Here is a 22,870-nt window from a genome sequence, read left to right as displayed (position 1 = left end):
AGGACATACCTTCTGAGGACTGGAAAGCAGCATGAAGCACTAACTGTCAATATATATCTGAAATTGCTGCAATCTAACTGGCTGGTGAGGAAATACAACAGTAAAGCTAACACAACACTACAGGACTGCCTTGTCCTGTTTGGAGGGGGGCTAATATATTGAGCATACACTTAACACTTGACCCTAAATGAATCCTAGACCTAATTTTAATGTAACAATCTACGGGCCTTTAATGTTTTTCATACTGGACGAGGACACATTTGCTTCTATGTTGCTGGAAGTTAATTGAATATATTAATAAAGATACTGCTGGGGATAAAACTAACTTTGGATGATCTCCACTTGATGTGTCTGAGACAGATACAGTGAAACACATTAGTCCAGTATGAACAGGAGGAACGGTTACAGCAAGAAAAGGCTGGTCAGTGTTCATATGGACACTTGATTGTTGTTTAAAAAACTGAACTTTTCCTTTAAGCCACATCAGAGAACTTTGGACTGACAGCTGTGAGATGAAGCTTTACCTCGTCCAGAGGGATGTTGTTCGGCAGGAGAAGCACATTTAGGATTTTCGTGTCTGTTTCTGTGTTTGGTGGTCTGAGGAACAGCAGAACTTGGCCACAAACTGGTGTCGTCCACAACCTCTTAATGATATCCCAGACTAGGCCGAAGGCAGAGAGGTGAGGGACTTTGACAACCACATGAGTGTCTGTAATCTCCTGCGGGTCGAGGATGCTCATTCCATCATCAGTGATGTGGACGACAGACAGCAGACCATCAGGCAGCAGAGCTGTGAAAACACAGTGTTAAACTTTGGTTTTACTGATAACAACCTCAGTACAATGTTTGTTCTATTGTATTTCCAGGAAGACTGTTGCCCAGGTTGAGCAATTTATCGACACAACTTTTGGTGTTGGTGCCCTTGTTCCTGACAATAAATGGAAATGCAAAATAAGGAAAAAGAAATAAAACTAAAGGAAAAACTATGATCCCCAGATGATAACTGATGGTGACCTCGGGAAATTTCCTCTGGCAGCATCCCTTTTGATTTTATTCTAGCGCCCCCCTCAGGACAAACTCCCCCTGTTTAGCTGCACAGCTGTTCGGACTGTTAGAACAGGTAAACCATCAGGATGTTGTTTCATCGTCGCTCTGACAAAACTCTCCACTCACAAAGCACAATAATGTCCTCACCGGCCTTTGTTTCACAGTGTGGCAGGTGGAGCTGACAGACAGCGTTCTCAGGACACTTGATACTGAACAGCAGCCCTGCAGCCGTCTTGCCAGCTGATTGGAGGAGGCTCTCATCCCATTGGACAGTCCGGTACAGCAGCTCCGCCTCCTGAGCCACAACAAACACCAGTCCAGTCAAAGCACACTGGAACACACCTGGACCAGGACACCTGAACCTGCAGGACATACAACAAGCTCTCAGCCTGCAGGGACCATAGACAAAGAACTAATATTGTTAGAATGTAGTTTCTGTGTTCATGTCTTTCCTGTTAAAGTCTGTTTTTGGTTCTGTGTTTCTCTGTGTAGTCTTGTTTAGTTAGTTCTTAGTCCTGTGCTTTAGTTCATGTCTAAGTGTTTTCCTGATCTGTGTACTTCTGTGTTTTATCATTATGGTCTGTGTCCTAGTCCTTTGTCTTATATTACTTTATGTTTTAGAGTAGTCTTGTCTCCTGTTTGCTCCTGTCCGTGCCCTGATTTTGGCTGACTTTGTGACATGTTTTGGTGTTTTACTTTAGCAGATCTGTCCTTGTGTGTTCCTGTGAATTTTACTTCCTGTTTAATTTTGGTAACCCTCTGTACCTGGTGTCCTTGTCTAGCTTTGTTTGATTAACTGATGTATCTCAGCTGTGCTTCCCTCCCTGCTCGTTTACCAGTATCTGTATATATTGTCCTCAGTCGTCTTCAGTCTTTGTCACGTCCTTGCGTCTAGTGTTCTTGCCTGTTCCTTTGTTTCATAGATCTCTTCCTTGCATTTGGATTGTTTTCCCTGCCCTGTTCTGGATTTTACTCTGCCTGTTCGGAGATGCCTTTGTTTGGACCTTTTGCCTGCTGTGCTCATGAGTAAGCCTGTTTTTGCTGAATAAATATTTTGTTTGAACTGCATCCTCCTCTCGCCTTGCCATTGTCTGCATTTGGTTCCTCATCTCAGTCCGCAAATACAACCAGTTTACACATTTCAGCCAATCTAGAAAAGACCCAAACGAGGACATCTGGACTCTTTTAGAAGCTAATGATCCACATATATACATGTTTATAACAAGTAAATGGATCATAGCTTTTAATAAGGACAAATGTAATAATGTTTATTTGTAGAGCACTTTTCAAAAACAAGTGCTTTAACAAATGTAAAGACAATAATACCCAAGAGACAATAATTCTGAAACAATACAAGATAAAAGCATGAAAACATTGAAAAGACTAAAATACACGTTTAAGATAAATAAATAAGTAAAATAGAATAAAATAAAAGGGATAAAATAAAGTCAAATAAGATCGGGAAAAGCTCTCCTATAAAAGTATGTTTTAAGAAGGGACTTAAAAGAGTTCACTGACTCAGCCGACCTGATTTCCTCGGGCAGGCTGTTCCAGAGCCTCGGGGCCCTGACAGCAAACGCTCTGTCCCCTTTAGTTTTCAGTCGAGACTCTGGAACAGACAACAGACCTCTGCCCGAGGATCTCAAGGTACGTGCTGGTGCGTATGGGACTAAAAGGTCAGAAATATAACAAGGTGAGAGGCCATGAAGAGCTTTAAAAGTGATCAATAGAATTTTAAAGTCAATTCTAAAACATACTGGGAGCCAGTGTAATGAAGCTAAAATAGGAGTAATGTGGTCATATTTCTTTGTTCTAGTTAAAAGCCTGGCAGCTCAGTTCTGGACAGTCTGGAGTCGATCAATAGATTTTTGGGTTAAACAGGTGAAAAGGCTGTTGCAATAATCAAGGCGTGATGAGATGAAGGCGTGTAAAATGGTCTCGGTGTCCTTAAAAGTTAACATAGATCGAATTTTTGCTATATTTCTAAGTTGATAAAAACATGATTGAACAAGCTTTGTGGTGTGCTGCTCGAAATTTAAATTACTATCAAACCAAACACCAAGGTTCTTTGCCACAGGCTTAATGTGATTTACTAGGGAACCAGCAGATGGCAGTATTTGATTTGCCATCTGCTGGGACCCGATGACCAGGATTTCTGTTTTGTCTGAGTTCAGCTGGAGGAAATTATTTGACATCCATTTTTTAACTTCACAAAGGCAGTTGTTAAGTGAACTCAGCATTCCAGGGTCTGTGGATCTGACGGGCAAGTATATTTGTGTGTCATCAGCATAAATATGAAAAGAAATGCCATGTTTATGGATAATATGTCCAAGGGGAAGCAGATACAAGGAAAACAAAATGGGTCCTAAGACCGACCCCTGAGGCACACCATATTTAACTGGACAGAACGAGGAGACATAGTTGTTTACAGACAAAACTTCCTATTTTACAGGTAGGATGAAAACCATTCTAGGTCAGTACCAGAGATCCCCACCCAGTGCCTCAGTCTATCTAACATGATGTTGTGATCAATGGTGTCAAAAATAGCGCTAAGGTCCAGGAGTACCAGGACTGAGCACATGCCTTCATCAGCAGACGTTAAAAGGTCATTGGTGACTTTAAGCAGGGCAGTCTCAGTGCTGTGGTACTTCCTAAAACCAGACTGAATCTTTTCAAATATTTTCTTATTTTCCAGCACAGTGAGCAGCTGTTTGGACACAATTCTTTCTAGAATCTTTGCAATAAAAGGCAGTTTTGAAATTGGTCTAAAATTATGTGGGAGGGAGGGATCTAAACCAGGTTTCTTTAAAAGTGGGTTCACGCAAGCCATTTTAAAATAATCAGGGACACAACCAGTAGATAGGGAGCTGTTGAAAACAGAGATCAAATGGGGCCCAACAGAATCTATTACTTTCAGTAAAAACTGTGTAGGTATTACATCAAGTGGGCTGGAGGACACTCTCATTTGTGATATTGTTTTTAAAAGCTCAGACAAGTTGATGGGATAAAACTGGTTAAAACTCTCTTGTTGCTGGTGAGGAACCTCTGAGTAAGAGGCCGCGGGGGTAATAGAGGCTCTGATTGACACCACCTTATTGGTAAAATAAGATAAAAACAATTCACAGTCATCATTACTTCCAGCTGAGGCACAAGGAGGGGTTGGGTTTACCAGCTGATCCACAGTCTTAAACAGACTTAAACAGAAATGTAAGATGCAATGCCACTTCTGCCTGACACAGTAACTCACAGTTCCTCTTCTGCATTCCTCTGACAGAGACCACTGAACCCTGGGTGACAAACCTGGTTCATTTTGTTCCTACTTTTATTTGCTATACGTTTATCTAGACAAATTAAAGTAAAAACCAACACAAAGTGTCTGAGGTTTTGGGCAGCACGTGTTGCCAGAACAGCTTTAAAGCCTGTTAGCATCCACTTGTGGCCGTTAATCGGGAGGTCGGCGTTTCAATCCCTGGCTCCCCCTGGATACTGAAGATACAAGATACTGAACCCCGATTTGCCCCTGGAGGCTGTTCCGCCAGTGTATGAATGAGTGTGAATGTTAGTTTCTGTTTGAGGCTCAGTGTATGAATGTGTATGACTGGTGAATGCAGATGTAGTGTAAAAGCGCTTTGAGTAGTCGAAAAGACTAGAAAGGCGCTATACAAGTATGGAGCATTTACATTTACTCCTCATACGCACTACAGTTCATTATAACAGTTCATATATCATATTTTGGTAGGTTTTATTATTATTCATATTAGTTACAGCAGGGACCAGATTGGGGCTGAAAGACATCCAGGTATTGTCCTGGGAAAGGAATTAAATAAAACTAGAGGAAGAAACTGCTGAAATAAAAGTGCTGTGCTGCATTCTTTAAAAAGTTGGAGACCAAACTGAATTGTTGGAAGTGTGTGAGTGTTAAAATGAAGAGTAAGCACTGAAAGGGCTGGTGATGGCGCAATGGACAGATGCCTGCCTTTGGTGTGAGAGACCAGAGGCGTGTGACGTCCGACATAAATAGCAATTGTAAGTCGCTTTAGATAAAAGCGTCAGCTAAATGAATAAATGTAATGAAAGGAGTTGACATGACAGCTGATCTTAAATGCTGTATGCTTGAAAAATAACAAGTGTTTCAAGTAGTTGTGAACGTTCACACTGGCAGGTGGAGGGAAAAGCTGTCCAGCACAGAGAGGCAGATATCATTTAAATATTAAGATAACAGAGCGCGAATAAAGAGAGAAGAGTTCAAACCTCGCCTACTTTCAGCTGACCAATCACAGAGTGAGGCGGGTCATGTGGGATTGTCTTTCAGAAAGTTAAAGAGATTGTCCTACAGAGCCTCCAGGGGTTTCTGAAGCTGTTCCACCATCAGAAGAGTAGTTCTGCTGAAGTATGCTGGCGCCTTCTGAGCTAAACTCTACTGAAAAGGTCCAACTTTCAGTTAAAGTGCTGAGAGGAGGTGAAGCGTAGGTTAAAGTCACTGAATGGAGCATTCTGCATGTTGTGACTTGGTTACCTGTATGAAGTCTTTCCAGACTCAGTCAGCAGTTCAGGTGTGAAACTTAACTTCTCCTGAAATAAAAAGGCACAACATTAGTTACAGAACACGTTGAGAAGGGAGCAGAAACTGTCCGCCCAACTCTCACAGACAGGATCCTCCTTGCTTCACTTTACTACGTGCACTCTTTACTATTTATTCTTTTGTTTATTTAACAGGGACAGTGGACAGTCACTGACTCTCCCAGAGTTAGCTAGGTGGCTATAGAACCCAACAGAACAGAACTAAAAGCACTTTCCATTTAAAACATTGCATCATACAAAAAAAGAAATGTTCAGTAGTTTGTGATTATACATTACATTTATTCATTTAGCTGACGCTTTTATCCAAAGCGACTTATAGCTGCTATACATGTCAGAGGTCACACGCCTCTGGAGCAACTACAGGTTAAGCGTCTTGCTCAGGGACACAAAGGTGGATGTCTCACAGTGGCAATTGAACCCAGGTCTCCTACACCAAAGGCAAGCATCTTATCTACGCACCATCACCATCCAGTATAGTTAATGGTCACATGACTGGTTTCAGCCATCAGTTGTGATTTTAAACTGGAGAGTAGAGCAGTGAGACACATGCCTTTGGTGTGAGAGACCCGGGTTCAATTCTCACTGTGACCCGTCCAACAATGTGTCCCTGAGCAAGACACTTAACCCCTCGTTGCTCCAGAGGCGTGTGACCTCTGACATATATAGCAGCTGTAAGTCGCTTTGGATAAAAGCGCCAGCTAAATGAATAAATGTAATGTAAACATGTTAAAGTGAAATACTGACCTTTGTATTCAGAGCCTCTCCAAACTGAAGCTGATGCTGCTTCAACCTCTCTGGATCATCAGGACACAGCTGGTCCTCAGACACATTGACCTTTGTGTTTGATGTTGACGGATCTGGTGGGAGATTAGAGCCATCGGATGGACAGAAGCAGATGTCAAACTCACTTTTGGACGTCAACATTCAACATTCAAAAACCTGTCACAGCAACCAGTTCACGGCTGGCCAGGGCCCTTTGGAGCAGGTCTTTACCCCATGTTTCCTGTTGTTATCTACTGGAAAACTCTCCAGCAATGTCACAATGTAGAAGACTAAGCACAGTCATGTTTAACAGTCCAAAGATACCAAGTTAAGCCCGAGTCCATACAATCAAATGTACACAAACATAACAAGGACAGAGATCCAAGACATTCCTGCAGTGAGGCAACACAGCAACAAGACATCATCTTTCCCAACATGCAGAGCAGAACAAAGCCAAAGACCTGCTGGGGTTACTGAGATCTACCAGAGCCATGAAGCACACAGCAGCCAATCTTCAGTTTACATTTCTTTAAGATAATCCAGTGGACTGTTACTCACGTCCTCCATGTCTGTCAGGTGTAGCCCTGATGTCTCTGCCATCCAGCCTGTAGGAGTAAACACAAATACAGTTGTCTCTTATGAAGACAGTCTGGATTTCCCAATCCATCAACAGGTACATTCACATGAAACAGGGACTAGTCTGCAGTGCTGGGTTTCAATAATGGCCAATCACATCAGCTTTCATCCTTTTTAAGAGCAGCAGAATGTAAACATTCATTCAAACATCCAATTTAAACATCCAAACAGCATGAAAGGACTCCAGACCGGCTTCTATGGAGAAACCTGTTCTGCACAGGAGGCAGAGTGAAGCTCAGATACAGTAGAGCCCTGTGTGTTACAATGCAGCACCAAATATTATCTATACTTTATTGATCCCCGAGGGGGAAATTCGTTCTCTGCATCTAACCCCTCCTACTTAGGAGCATAGGGCAGCCATTGTGCATAGTGCCTGGGAGCAGTGAGGGGTTCGGGGCCCTGCTCAGGGGCTCCTTGGAGTGTACTGGACTTGAACAGGCGACCATCCGGTTCCCAAGCCAAGTCTAAGAGAATAAGCTAAAGCCTTATATACACACCACAGGTATCACAGGTAACAATCTACATTTTCTCCCAAGGGACGATTATGTCTATTATAAGGTGAATTTATGATTCCGGAGATGCAAAAGTTCCTTTTTTTCTATTGCTGCTTCTCTGTGAGGTCTGTGTGTGCGCTTCCACCAACTCTACCTACGACTGAGGGTCTGCAGCCCTGTTAGCAGCTCTGTGTACTCAGACACAGTTGTGCATTGAGCTCAATGCTAACATCAGCATGATAAAATGCTCACAATGACAATGCTAACATGCTTCAGTTTAGTGCATTAGCATGTTAACATTAGATTTTGAAGCTCTCCACTCTGCCTCCCAGTAACATGGCCCAGTCAGAGCCTCTCCACACACAAGCTGCTGCTACTGCTTCAACCTCTCTGGATCATCAGGACACAGCTGATCCTCTCTCAACACCTCCACCTTTCTGATCACTCACACTCTGACCTGACAGAGATCACCTCCAGCTGATGAGAGAAGAAAGACAGAGAGCAGAAGTCATAAATCAGAGTTTACAGAGACTCCCTTCATCAGCTGTCAGTCAGTGATGCAGCACATCCAGTATAAAGACCAGCAGGGACTTCAGTCCTGTTCAGACCAGAAGTGGAGCGGCTGTGTAGCGTAGCCAGCTTCCTTTCAGCTCTCATGTTAACGTATTGGAGTGAACACACTGAGACCTGCAGAGACTTTGGCCATCAGCTCTGTTTACTCTGCAGGTTTCACTCAAGTCCACAGTGGAAATAAAGTGCTGAGAGTCCCTGAACGCATCATGACTGCAGAGACAGAGAGATATTCACTGCTCACTGGAATGATGGATTTACTGCTGTTAAAAACCAGCCGCTCAGTCACATTTGAAGATTTCAGCTACTTTGGAAATATTACAGGACAAATCTGTAAATATGGAGTCTGTTCTAAAAACATCTGGACCAAACTAAAGACACATGGACAGATATATATATATGATGTTAAAGGTCCTACAACAGCTAAACATCAGCTGTGCTTACTGGACTTCAGCAGAGGTTCTGCTCTGCAGAAAGACCACATGGTTACTAAATGTAATGACGGTTCTCTGAAATAAGAGCCAGTGATTTGCAGGCTTCAGTCAGACTGATCTCAGAGCTGTGACAAAGATGAACTGATCAGTAGTTTAGTGTTGAAATGAGAGAACAAACACTTTGAGATCAGATTTGATGGTCCGACAGTTTGATGAATGAGGACCACTGTCTCTATACATCTTGTGATGCTGTCAGCTGGAATCCAGCTTTATTTCCTGGAGACATGAACACAACAACAACAGTCGTCTTCACATCAACTCAAACACATGATCACTGCCTGTTCTCTCTCTCTCTGTCTGTCTTTCTGTCCAATCCTGAAGCCTGTCACCATTCTCCTCTCACAGCTTCACTGAGGAAAGCAGCCGCTGAGAAGGTTGGAGGTTTACAGGAAATACTGGATCTCTGCTTTGATACTAACTGTGTTTAGTACAATATTGCTGAAACCAGCATGGACTGACTCCAACCCTCTACTGACCTCAGAGTCTCCAGTCTGCAGTGTGGACTCTCCACAAGATCAGACAGCAGCTTCACTCCTGAATCCTGCAGGTAGTTGTTACTCAGGTCCAGCTCTCTCAGATGGGAGGGGTTGGACTTCAGAGCTGAGGCCAGAGAAGCACAGCTGATCTCTGACAACCTGCAGCGTCTCAATCTGAATAAAGAATAAATGATGGAGATAAAAATCCATTTCTAATCCAATCAGATGTGTTCAGGTTTTAAATGTGGAGCTCAACATTACTATGTCCTAATCAATGAGCTTTTCCCTAAAATGAGTAGAGGGACTTTGTCATTGTGTTATTGTGGATCATCATAATGTCAGCCTTCTACAGACATCATCCAAATGTCAGCACAACATTCATACACCTATTCATGTCAACACAGATCAATAACATGCTGCTGATCTCAGGACAGTCTGTGTGTGTCTGTGTGTGTGTGTGTGTGTGTGTGTGTGTGTGTGTGTGTGTGTGTGTTCTGAAGGATCAATATCAGTGATCAGACATTATTTGTGAAAACACATTGAAACCAACAGAAACAAAGAAATATAGCACTTTATAATAACTACACACTGTAAAGCATTAGTGAAGTATTTGTAAATACGGAATTCATCATTTATAAACCATTGTTCTTACATTAATACACATTAGTAAGTCATTTATAAACATAGTCATGCATGTTTTATTCTTTATTAATAAGCTCATCTATAATGTGCTTAATAATTGTATTTTCATACTTTAAACATGATCGGTTCACTATTTATATATGAAGTATTATTTTAATGACAAACCATTTATATATGAGTTGTTAATGGTTCATAGATTTTTTTTTTATACTTTCCCGAGAAAGAATATAAACAATCTCAGCGTAACTCGTAAATCTACCAGTGGCAAAGCCCAAAGGATGCTACTAAGACTACCTGAAAGATGCCCCAGCTAACGTTACTGGTGGCATGGAAAAGCCTCACCGTTACAGTCCTGGGGTCTCATTTATAAAACTGTGCGTAGAATCTTCACTAAAAGTGTACGTGCGCACAAAAGCCAAAAATGGCATGCAGCAAAAAATATTCAGACTTATAAAACCGTGCGTACGCACACTTGTAAGCAAGTTCCATTTATAAATCACAATCAACTTGAAATGTGGGGCATGTGAGGGAGCTCCATGTCCGACCCTCCAAACGCCCACAGTTGCCTATAAATGGTCAGTGAAACGCCGCTCATTAATATTAATACGTCCTGACTGCAGGAAGAAAAGGAGGCAAACTCTGACAGAGAAGCTACAAAACGAGATTTAACTCAGCGACACTGACGTTCCTTTTGGTGAAGCTGAAGCTGTTTGGTGGGTAAAAAACGCACTTTAATGCAACGCTTGTGCACCGGAGGAAAGGGGCCCCGGAGCTCCGCCCCTTTATAACCGATCTGCAGGAAGGGGCCTCCCTCTGAGTAGTGACGTCACTGACCGGAGGGACACACAGACAGACGGGATGACCCAGGTACATTTATTGGCATTGTTCAAACATTAAGAATGCTGAGTACACAAAAATGAATGTAGTTTTTTCAAATTAAATGATTTTAGTGTTTTTTCAGCTACATAAACTGTTTGTGGCCTTACAAAATGTCATGGGGTGCGACCATAATTTATTTTATAATTAATTAATTTCCTTAACATGCTTAACAGTTTTTGCAAGTTCTCAGTAAAATAAAGGTTTTAGATACAATGTATTTGATTTTCTTTTGGGTTTTTGTAAATAATATATATTTTGCTCTATAATGTCACAATCCCCTTCTTATATGTAGTTAATTGATAAAATTTCTCTGTAAATTGCATAAAACTGGTAAAAATGTTTAAAAAATACCATCACTTAAACTTACTGTATCAGTAATTAATATTTCAGTCACAGGAATGAGATATTTTATTTTTAATTTAATACAGTTATTGTTATTATTGGTCGCACCAAATGACATGAACACTGCATATCATTAAAAATATATATTTAAGGAGATCAATAAACAAAAACTTCTAAACAAAAAATATATTTTACCAGATATCTTTTTTTGATGAAAATCTTATTAGAAACATTTACTTTAGTGCAGTACACATTCACAGCTTTGTTTTGAACAAACATAACTTGACAATATATTTAATCTAATTTCATTAACTGCAGGTATGTTTTTTCTCATTTATTGGGTGTGTCAGAGGTGTTACCCAATCAGCAGCCACATTTAAAAGACAGTGAAGTCCAGTGGCTGGCGTACGCAACAGGATGTTCAAGGCACCACCATTTCTGTTGAAATAAATGCTTTGCTACATTTTGTTAGGGCTAAAGTTGCCTTCAAACTGAAAATAACTCTACATTTACTTGATTTCACAGGGGAATGGAACGCGGTTCTCCTGTGTGAAAGTCCTGGGTTTGACTCAGCCAACACGGCCAATAGAGGTCGTTAAAAACGTAAACATGGGTCGTAAAGCAGCACAATAAATCAAGTGAGGACGGGCGTCTACACTAGTGTTTCTCAACGGGGGCGTTCCGAGGACGATAGGGGGCGCTGAGCTGCTTTTGCGGGGCGTTCGTTGGTTGGAAATTCTAAGGCGAGTTTACACTTAAGATTCACAACAATACGAGTTTAAACTTTAAACTACCTGCAAACAACTGTGGTCTGCAACATTAAAGCCTGCCAGTTTAGTCCACTGCCACTGGACGAGACTGCATTTTTTCTCCGTCAGCTACTTGTGGTGCAGCTTCCTGCTGCCTTCACGGGAACAGGAAGTCAGAGTATCATCTCTAAGACTTTACCCACATGGCGTTTACTGTGTAAACTCTGGAAAACTGACGCTCTCTTTCTTGTTGGAAAAGTGTTTATTTCTCTGAGGAATACACCGTGAACGTCTTGTTATCGCAGTGGTTACACATTTATAAGAGGGATATTCCGCTGTCGGACTCACCCTGAAAGCAGCTTCGCTGCGACACCAGCGAGTGACGTGGACCCACCTCGCGCTGTGAGTCGCAGACAGTTTGTGCCAAAAAATATACTGTAGTTTCAGTAGGCTCTAAAAATGTAACGTTAAAAACTGAAGCCCTGACTTGCTCTGGTGGGGATTTTTAGCGGCACTTTATCAGAGGTGCTGAAGTTTAAGTGTGTTGAATTATTCGTGAGCTTTCTGTCTGATCACAGGTGCTGTCGGTTAGTTTCGTTTTCCCCCGGCATGAGCGCCTCCTCGTCTCATTCAGTTTAGCCAATCATTAACATAATGCAGTATAGGGCATGTAGTTAAATAATATGAATTCCCATTTTTCTTTGCATGTCAGAGAACACAGATATGTGTGAGAGATTCTGAATGTGCAGAAAGGTTTGAACATGAGCAGATAAGTTACAGTGTTTCCCGTACGTTCATTTATTTGTGGCGGCCTGCCACAATATCAGTGCTGAACGGCACATATTGATTTTTGTATTTGTGCTGCAGGCAGCGGGTATTCGCGCAGCACATCCTCTCGCTCGTTGATCTCTCGCTCTCTCTCTCCCTTGTTAACCTGTTGAAAACAGGCCCCTTTTTCCAGAAAAAATGCCTAAAATTACAAACCCAAAATGAATCAGGAATAACTCCTCAACCATTTGGCCTAGATGCATAATTCTGGTCTCCTTTGAAAAGTCAGAAGCTAAGGAATATGAATCCATTGTGTATTAATATATTTATTTTACTTTTACAGACTACATGGAGATGCAATAAAGAAAAAGCTATATTTTAATGCATTAAACCATCAAAACCATCCTGAGGAAGCTTTTAATGCAACTGAATATTGTAGTGAACAACGGGATTTGTGCATTTTATATTGAATAAATTTGGAGCTACTCCAAATTCCTTTCTCCTCCCCAGAGAAGAAGGGGAGGGGTCAAAGTTGCTTTCTCTAAGTGCTATCCCGACCATAAAACTGGCACCTTTTTGATTCCGAAGCTGATAACGCGGGGCCTGACTGTTAAACTGACAAAGGGACATGAACCAGCCATTAGCATCTCCCTGAACAGCCTATCAAAACTGGCCCCCCACACATGTTTCCGTGGCAACTGACCTTGTTCTTTGTTTTATTACCCATCAAAGGGACTAACCCCTGTCTCACCCAGTGTGACATGATCCAGAGAGCTGAACTTTCAATAACCAAAGACTCCAAAGACTCAAAGCATTTAATTAAGTTTAATTAAATCTTTAGTTGCCTGATTACGTTTGCCTCTATTTGAGTAGTTATGTTAACATGTTGTTACTATCTGTTGTTGATATTAGTGCTGAAAAGAAAGTTACTTTTGCAGTGTTTTTATTTTCAGCAAGACACCCCTTCATCTAATGTAATCAATGCTTGTTCATAATACTTTCAAAATTCCTTTGGAAGTGATGATAAAGAAATGTCTTACTATACTCTTAATCGCCAGCTTGGATTTAAGGGTGAATCAACAATAATTCCCCGGTTCCTAAGGAGAGATGATCTTGGATTAATCTAAACTTTCCTCATCTAACCTGAGCTCCCCCAGGTGGACGAAATAAGTATTACATGCCCTCGTTGGAAATGCCGTTAATGTATAAATATCCTGACCAATAATGTGACAATTGTTTCCTGTTACCAGGGTTAGGTTAACTTAGAAAGGTACAACCGTTTGACCATTAAGGTTCGATTGAGGAAAATATTTGATTATAATACGCGCAAATAGATTTCATTTTTAGAGAGGCAGTCCCTTGGGAAACCTGAAACGCCCCCTGGGGAACCACGCCCCAGGCAACAAAAGAGCGACACGCGAAGTCGCTCTCTCTCTTCTCTCTTCTTTTACAGACTACATGGAGATGACGTCCCCTACCATCATCACCACCACCGGAGCCCCACAAGGTTGTGTCCTGAGTCCGTTTCTGTTTCCTCTATACACCAATGAATGCACCAGCCCCTCACCTGTTACCACATATATCAAGTACTCTGACGACACTGTTGTTCTTGGTCTCCTTAATAACAAAAACTCTGTTTTAAGCTATCAAGACTCCATCTCTCACCTCACGCAGTGGTGTTCAAATAATTATCTTCAGATGAATGTTGCAAAAACAAAAGAAATGTTGATTAACACACCCAACACCAACAGCACAGCCCATAATGTCACCCCCAACTCTACAAGCATAAATAATGTAGCTGTTGAATGGGTGGAGTGCTTCAGATACAATAAACTGAAATTTGATCAACATACCACTCACACTTTCAAACGCTGCCAACAAAGACTCTCTGCCATCCGGAAACTTAAATCCCTTTTGGTTGCTCCCCACCTTCTACTGCTGCTCTACAAAAGCATAATTCAACCGATCCTTCTTTACTGTTCAATCTGTTATTTCAACATACTCACTGTGACCAATAAGAACAAATTTACACGCATCACAAAAAACGCCTCCAAAATAATTGGTCTCCCTCCCCCAACCTCTCTGACCTCAATAGGAAAGCCATTTTACGGAAAGCACACATAATAACACACGACATCAGTCATCCTCTCAACACATTCTTCACTCTGTTACCATCAGGACGTAGATATAGATCCCTGGCCTGGAAACGGGCTCGCTATAGCAGGAGTTTTATCCCCTCTGCCAGAACACTACTCAACAAGAGTTCTTGCTAAGAAAAAGTTATGTCCTGGTTTGGGTGTTAATTTGTGTATAAAATGTACAGCACGTTGTTATGTATGTTCATGCTGTGTATATGTGAGGTAATGTACGTATAGATTGTGGAAACAAATTTCCTGAAAAGGACAATAAAGAATCTAATCTAATCTAAAAAGTATTATTCCAATGAAAAACTATATATATGGGCCTGTGTTTCATACGATCATGTAGAAAGTTTAAGGAAATTGAGTATTTTCCCTCTTTAGTAAGGACTATCTTAGGCCCTACAAAGCATTACAAAGGAGACTGAAAATAGTCTCAGTTAGGCTTCTTAAGTCTCAGTTTTTTTACGGCCTGGGTTAACAACACCGTTTTTGGACGTCTCGCCGTCAAGTTAGCAACAATAAATACATCCAGTTACGCTTTCAAAATAAAACTAGTGAATAACGTTTTGAAATGGAACATTACTTGCGTTCCAAAGGCTAACGAATAAAAAAACTCAATATTGACTTTGTGTTTAACACAGGAAACAGGTGAAAATACGGTTTCTGGTTAAACCGCCCATCTCAACCGTGTTTCCTTATCATAGACTGTAGCCCACATAAAAATACGGGCCTTAAAGCAGCGCTATTTTGACCCTCGGCGCATCCAGTAGTTCCAACAGTGTGCAGTCACTTTAGCGCCAGACCGCACCGAGGAAGAACAGAGAGAAGCGGCTAAGACGCAGTTGGAAAAACGAGATCCCACGGGCCCAGAAGCAGGTCTTACGTGTAAAAACACCATCACTCCAGATTTCTGAAAGCCGCCATTTGCCACTTTTTTTCCTGGAAACTCCGGTGAGTAAAGTTTGTAACCTTTAGCAGAGAGCTAAAAGTGCAGCGTGATGCTAGCTTAAATGGGCGGGTTAAAACCAAATACTGTAGGTTAAAAGCAGTCGGAGGATGTTGTGAACTGTTCAACAGTATTTTGTTGTGTCCTGGTTTCAAACTAATCTCTGGAGGTACTTTTGGATGTGTAAGCACATGTAGTACCTTCAGAGGTATTTTTATTAGAGTATTTATGATTATACATGTTATACATGCCTTTTTTGTTCCGTCAACATTATATTATCAGTTAACCTCTAGATAATCCATTATTGACATTTGTCAATGGATTCAGAATCGTCCAAGTCCGCATCGCGATGCATCTAAAGATCAGTTATTTTCCACACCCCTAGTGGAGCCTGATGGCTGACGGCACAAATGAGCCTCCAAAGCTCTTTGAGGCTCGGGGCTGGATGAGTCTGTGGCTGAAGGAGCTCCTGAGCTGCCTCAGCTCAGCATAGAGAGGATGAGAGGGGTTGTCCATGATGGTTTCCAGCTTCCCTCTCATCCTCCTCTCAGTCACTGCCTCCACACTGTCCACTTCCATCCCCACCACTGAGCTGGCCTTCCTCACCAGCTCGCCCAGTTTGTTGGTGCACTTACCAAACATCAATCAACTGTTAATTAAACATATCAGATATACAAGAGTAACAGAGAGTCAGTGAACTGACCTCAGAGTCTCCAGTCCGCAGTGTGGATCCTCCAGAAAACCACACAGCAGCTTCACTCCTGAATCCTGCAGGTTGTTCCAGGTCAGCTCCAGCTCTCTCAGATGGGAGGGGTTGGACTTCAGAGCTGAGGCCAGAGAAGCACAGCTGATCTCTGACAAACTGCAGCGCCTCAATCTGAATAAAGAATAAATGATGGAGATAAAAATCCATTTCTAATCCAATCAGATGTGTTCAGCTTTTAAATGTGGAGCTCAACATTACTATGTCCTAATCAATGAGCTTTTCCCTAAAATGAGTAGAGGGACTTTGTCATTGTGTTATTGTGGATCATCATAATGTCAGCCTTCTACAGACATCATCCAAATGTCAGCACAACATTCATACACCTATTCATGTCAACACAGATCAATAACATGCTGCTGATCTCAGGCCATTAAGAATGCTGTGTACACAAAAATGAATGTAGTTTTTTCAAATTAAATGATTTTAGTGTTTTTTCAGCTACATAAACTGTTTGTGGCCTTACAAAATGTCATGTGGTGCGACCATAATTTATTTTATAATTAATTAATTTCAGTAAAAACAGTTTTTACAAGTTCTCAGTAAATTAAAGGTTTTAGATACAATGTATTTGCTTTTCTTTTGGGTTTTTGTAAATAATGATCTTATATTTTGCTCTATAATGTCACAATCCCCTTCTTATATGTAGTTAATTGATTAATTTTCTCTGTAAATTGAATAAAACTGATAAAAATGTTTAAAAAATACCATTCACCTAAACTTACTGTATCAGTAATTAATATTTCAGTCACAGGAATGAGATATTTTATTTTTAATTTAATACAGTTATTGTTATTATTGGTCGCACCACATGATGAGTGGTCGCTCCAAATGACATGAACACTGCATATCATTAAAAAATATATTTAAGGAGATCAATGAACAAAAACTTCTAAACAAAAAATATATTTTACCAGATATCATTATTAAAATTTAAAAGAACAAACATAGAAGAACAAACATAACTTGACAATATATTTAATCTAATTTCATTAACTGCAGGTATGTTTTTCCTCATTTATTGGGTGTGTCAGAGGTGTTACCCAATCAGCAGCCACATTTAAAAGACAGTGAAGTCCAGTGGCTGGCGTACGCAACAGGATGTTCAAGGCACCACCATTTCTGTTGAAATAAATGCTTTGCTACATTTTGTTAGGGCTAAAGTTGGCTTCAAACTGAAAATAACTCTACATTTACTTGATTTCACAGGGGAATGGAACGCGGTTCTCCTGTGTGAAAGTCCTGGGTTTGACTCAGCCAACACGGCCAATAGAGGTCGTTAAAAACCTAAACATGGGTCGTAAAGCAGCACAATAAATCAAGTGAGGACGGGCGTCTACACTAGTGTTTCTCAACGGGGGCGTTCCGAGGACGATAAGGGGCGCTGAGCTGCTTTTGCGGGGCGTTCGTTGGTTGGAAATTCTAAGGCGAGTTTACACTTAAGATTCACAACAATACGAGTTTAAACTTTAAACTACCTGCAAACAACTGTGGTCTGCAACATTAAAGCCTGCCAGTTTAGTCCACTGCCACTGGACGAGACTGCATTTTTTCTCTGTCAGCTACTTGTGGTGCAGCTTCCTGCTGCCTTCACGGGAACAGGAAGTCAGAGTATCATCTCTAAGACTTTACCCACATGGCGTTTACTGTGTAAACTCTGGAAAACTGACGCTCTCTTTCTTGTTGGAAAAGTGTTTATTTCTCTGAGGAATACACCGTGAACGTCTTGTTATCGCAGTGGTTACACATTTATAAGAGGGATATTCCGCTGTCGGACTCACCCTGAAAGCAGCTTCGCTGCGACACCAGCGAGTGACGTGGACCCACCTCGCGCTGTGAGTCGCAGACAGTTTGTGCCAAAAAATATACTGTAGTTTCAGTAGGCTCTAAAAATGTAACGTTAAAAACTGAAGCCCTGACTTGCTCTGGTGGGGATTTTTAGCGGCACTTTATCAGAGGTGCTGAAGTTTAAGTGTGTTGAATTATTCGTGAGCTTTCTGTCTGATCACAGGTGCTGTCGGTTAGTTTCGTTTTCCCCCGGCATGAGCGCCTCCTCGTCTCATTCAGTTTAGCGAATCATTAACATAATGCAGTATAGGGCATGTAGTTAAATATTATGAATTCCCATTTTTCTTTGCATGTCAGAGAACACAGATATGTGTGAGAGATTCTGAATGTGCAGAAAGGTTTGAACATGAGCAGATAAGTTACAGTGTTTCCCGTACGTTCATTTATTTGTGGCGGCCTGCCACAATATCAGTGCTGAACGGCACATATTGATTTTTGTATTTGTGCTGCAGGCAGCGCGTATTCGCGCAGCACATCCTCTCGCTCGTTGATCTCTCGCTCTCTCTCTCCCTCGTTAACCTGTTGAAAACAGGCCCCTTTTTCCAGAAAAAACGCCTAAAATTACAAACCCAAATGAATCAGGAATAACTCCTCAACCATTTGGCCTAGATGCATAATTCTGGTCTCCTTTGAAAAGTCAGAAGCTAAGGAATATGAATCCATTGTGTATTAATATATTTATTTTACTTTTACAGACTACATGGAGATGCAATAACGAAAAAGCTATATTTTAATGCAACTGAATGTCTTCTAATATACCTAGAATGCAATTGTAACTGTAAATCTGATGAAAATAAACTAAAATACAACAGTTATCATACAACATTTTCAAATATAGACGTATTTCCATATTTTGGCAATATGTATTGTTAAAATGCTGACTTTTATTTATAGATATCTTTAAAACACATTTTCAAATGACAAAACATTGAAGTATTGATAAAAACAGGAGTATTCATCAACATTCCTGTCACCAAAAGCGTCCCATGATTTACAGGCCTGTAGATTGAGAACAATTAAATATTAATAAATATTACTGATATTGCTTCGTTACCAAAGTGGAATTACAAGTTCTAAATGTTTTTTTGGGGCATTTTTCTCATGATATTGTACAAAGACTACAAATAATCCGTTGTTTCTGAAATGTAAGAAAAAGTGTGTCAAATTAGAAAAATCTATTTCAAATTCTACTACAATAAAAGTACTTTATATGTAAAAGTCAAACATTGAAAATAAAAGGACAAAAACTAAATTGCCAATCATGGAAACCACTTTTCAGCGGTCGCACCACATGATATTTTCTAATTTAATCAAAATTTACAGGCAGAGAATAGGCCACCTAAACAAAACAAGCTAGCTTCCTACAACAGGACTCCATGAAAGTTATAATTAAAACAAATATTGGTAGAAATAACTTTATATTAATTGTTTTTCTGAGGTCATACTACATGTTATCCAAAAGTGGCAACTACATACCAGCTGTTACAATTTTAAATTTTTCCAGCTTTGAGAAATAGTTAAAAAGTATTCAGAAGCAGGTCTTAAGTGTAAAAACAGCATCACTCCAGATTTCTGAAAGCCGCCATTTGCTGAAGGTGTTTTTTTTATTCCTGGAAACTCCGGTGAGTAAAGTTTGTAACCTTTAGCAGAGCGCTAAAAGTGCAGCGTGATGCTAGCTTAAATGGGCGGGTTAAAACCAAATACTGTAGGTTAAAAGCAGTCGGAGGATGTTGTGAACTGTTCAACAGTATTTTGTTGTGTCCTGGTTTCAAACTAATCTCTGGAAGTACTTTTGGATGTGTAAGCACATGTAGTACCTTCAGAGGTATTTTTATTTAGAGTATTTATGATTATACATGTTATACATGCCTTTTTCGTTTCTTCAACATTATATTATCAGTTAACCTCTAGATAATCCATTACTGACATTTGTCAATGGATTCAGAATCGTCCAAGTCCGCATCGCGATGCATCTAAAGATCAGTTATTTTCCACACCCCTAGTGGAGCCTGATGGCTGACGGCACAAATGAGCCTCCAAAGCTCTTTGAGGCTCGGGGCTGGATGAGTCTGTGGCTGAAGGAGCTCCTGAGCTGCCTCAGCTCAACATAGAGAGGATGAGAGGGGTTGTCCATGATGGTTTTCAGCTTCCCTCTCATCCTCCTCTCAGTCACTGCCTCCACACTGTCCACTTCCATCCCCACCACTGAGCTGGCCTTCCTCACCAGCTCGCCCAGTTTGTTGGTGCACTTACCAAACATCAATCAACTGTTAATTAAACATATCAGATCTACAAGAGTAACAGAGAGTCAGTGAACTGACCTCAGAGTCTCCAGTCCGCAGTGTGGATCCTCCAGAAAACCACACAGCAGCTTCACTCCTGAATCCTGCAGCTCGTAGTTTCCTCTCAGGTCCAGCTCTCTCAGATGGGAGGGGTTGGACTTCAGAGCTGAGGCCAGAGAAGCACAGCTGATCTCTGACAAACTGCAGCCGCAAAATCTGAATAAAGAATAAATGATGGAGATAAAAATCCATTTCTAATCCAATCAGATGTGTTCAGGTTTTAAATGTGGAGCTCAACATTACTATGTCCTAATCAATGAGCTTTTCCCTAAAATGAGTAGAGTGACTTTGTCTTTGTGTTATTGTGGATCATCATAATGTCAGCCTTCTACAGACATCATCCAAATGTCAGCACAACATTCATACACCTATTCATGTCAACACAGATCAATAACATGCTGCTGATCTCAGGCCAGTGTGTGTGTGTGTGTGTGTGTGTGTGTGTGTGTGTGTGTGTGTGTGTGTGTGTGTGTGTGTGTGTGTGTTCTGAAGGATCAATATCAGTGATCAGACATTATTTGTGAAAACACATTGAAACCAACAGAAACAAAGAAATATAGCACTTTATAATAACTACACACTGTAAAGCATTAGTGAAGTATTAGTAAATACGGAATTCATTATTTATAAACCATTGACGAGGTTGCTGACGTACTGCGGTAAGCGTGTCGACTCATTTCCGTGTCCGGTGCTTGTGTGTTGGTACCATGTTGTGCTGCTCTCACTAAATACCAGTTACATTTGTTAGATTACAGCGGCCAACTGTCCGATAAACACTTATTCTTTACAGTAATTTTGCCTAAGCACTCACACTTCTTTCCATCTTTTAGTGACTGCTGTTCAATCTCATACTTGTTCTAAAGTTTTGGTAGCTGATGCTACAGTACTTTAGCTTAGCCGTTAGCGACTTTAGCTTAGCATCTAGTGATGGCTTCTCCTTCTCCCTCTCTCTCTCCTGCTCGGTGTGTCAGATGTTCAGTTACTCCTCTGCCTCCTTTAGCAGTAATGGTACGTGTAATAAGTGTAGTTTATTTATAGACATGGAGGCGAGGCTCAGTGATTTAGAAGTCCGGCTCTGCACCTTGGTAGATCAGTCTTTAGCTACTGTAGCTAGCCAGTCCCCGGTAGTCGGTGCGGAACGGCCTGAGTTAGCCTCTGGTAGCCGTCCCCCGGCATCCCCTGTGCAGCCAGGAAGGGGGGGGGGCTGGGTGACTGTCCTATGGAGTAATAGTCGTAAGCATTCAAAGTCCACGGGGCATCATCAACCTGTTCACGTTTCTAACAGATTTTCCCCACTCAGCGACACACCCGCTGAGAAACCAACTCTGATCATTGGCAGCTCCATTTTGAGAAACGTGAAGTTAGTGAAGCCAGCGGCCATAGTTAAGTGCATCCCTGGGGCCAGAGCGGGCGACATTGAGTCTTATTTGAAACTGCTGGCTAAGGATAAACGTAAATACAGTAAGATTGTTATTCACGTCGGCGGTAATGACTCCCGGTTACGCCAATCGGAGGTCACTAAGATTAATGTTGAGTCGGTGTGTACATATGCAAAAACAATGTCGGACACTGTAGTTTTCTCTGGACCCCTGCCAAATCTGACCAGAGACGGCATCCATCCCACTTGGGAAGCAGCAGCTCTCATTTATAGAAATCTGGCCAAGTTTATTAGTGGACCAAATCCATGACAACCCAGAGTTGAGACCAGGAGGCAGAGTCGCAGTTTAACACACTTCTCTGCTCCTCCATTTCAGGAGTTACTTAGTGAAAATCCTATAGTGACGGTGTCTGCCCCCCGACCATTGAAATTATTTAAAAAGGTAAACAGAAGAAGAGCTGTGCATAAAAACCTCATAAAAATTAAAACCACAAGAGCAATAGTGCAAACTTATAGGAGAGTTAAATGTGGACTCTTAAACATCAGATCTCTCTCTTCTAAAGGTGAACTAGTAAATGAACTAATATCAGATTATGATATTGATTTATTTTGTCTTACTGAAACCTGGCTGGGTGATGGAGAATATGTTAGCCTAAAGAATCCACCCCTCCCAGTCATATTAATACTCACATTCATTATCTCTCTCTTAGATTCCATTGGCTTCTCTCAGAGTGTTCATGAACCGACTCACTGTTTTAACCACACCCTCGACCTTGTTTTGGTGTATGGTATTGAAATTGAACATTTAGTGGTGTTCCCACAGAATCCCTCTTTATCCGACCACTGTTTGATAACTTTTGAGTTTGTATTGCTGAACTACACGCCATTGGGCAAATATTTATATACAAGATGTCTGTCCGATAGTGCTGTAGCTAAATTTAAGGATGCGATTCCATCAGCTCTAAATTCATTATCAAGTCACAAAGTAACAGAGGACTCCTATGCTAATTTC

General features: G+C 41.1%; 1 protein-coding gene across 1 annotated transcript in view; it reads right to left on the bottom strand.

The window, feature by feature from the left end:
- The window catches only part of LOC119897029 (NACHT, LRR and PYD domains-containing protein 12-like), a gene marked incomplete at its 5' end in the record, with an annotated part of 83,288 nt that overhangs the window by 8,845 nt on the left and 51,573 nt on the right, over positions 1 to 22,870 (bottom strand). The window contains 8 exon segments of the mRNA XM_038710546.1: positions 525 to 790; positions 1,195 to 1,409; positions 5,564 to 5,619; positions 6,373 to 6,485; positions 6,949 to 6,995; positions 9,061 to 9,234; positions 16,231 to 16,404; positions 20,460 to 20,636. Of these exon segments, the coding sequence (XP_038566474.1) occupies positions 525 to 790; positions 1,195 to 1,409; positions 5,564 to 5,619; positions 6,373 to 6,485; positions 6,949 to 6,995; positions 9,061 to 9,234; positions 16,231 to 16,404; positions 20,460 to 20,636 (1,222 nt within the window).

Source organism: Micropterus salmoides, unplaced genomic scaffold, assembly GCF_014851395.1.
Source record: "Micropterus salmoides isolate LMB-PRFRI ecotype aquatic unplaced genomic scaffold, ASM1485139v1 Ms_hic_scaffold_1, whole genome shotgun sequence".
Lineage (NCBI taxonomy): Eukaryota > Metazoa > Chordata > Actinopteri > Centrarchiformes > Centrarchidae > Micropterus > Micropterus salmoides.
Note: the sequence above shows the minus strand (reverse complement) of the source record. Positions and strands in the feature narration are given on the sequence as shown.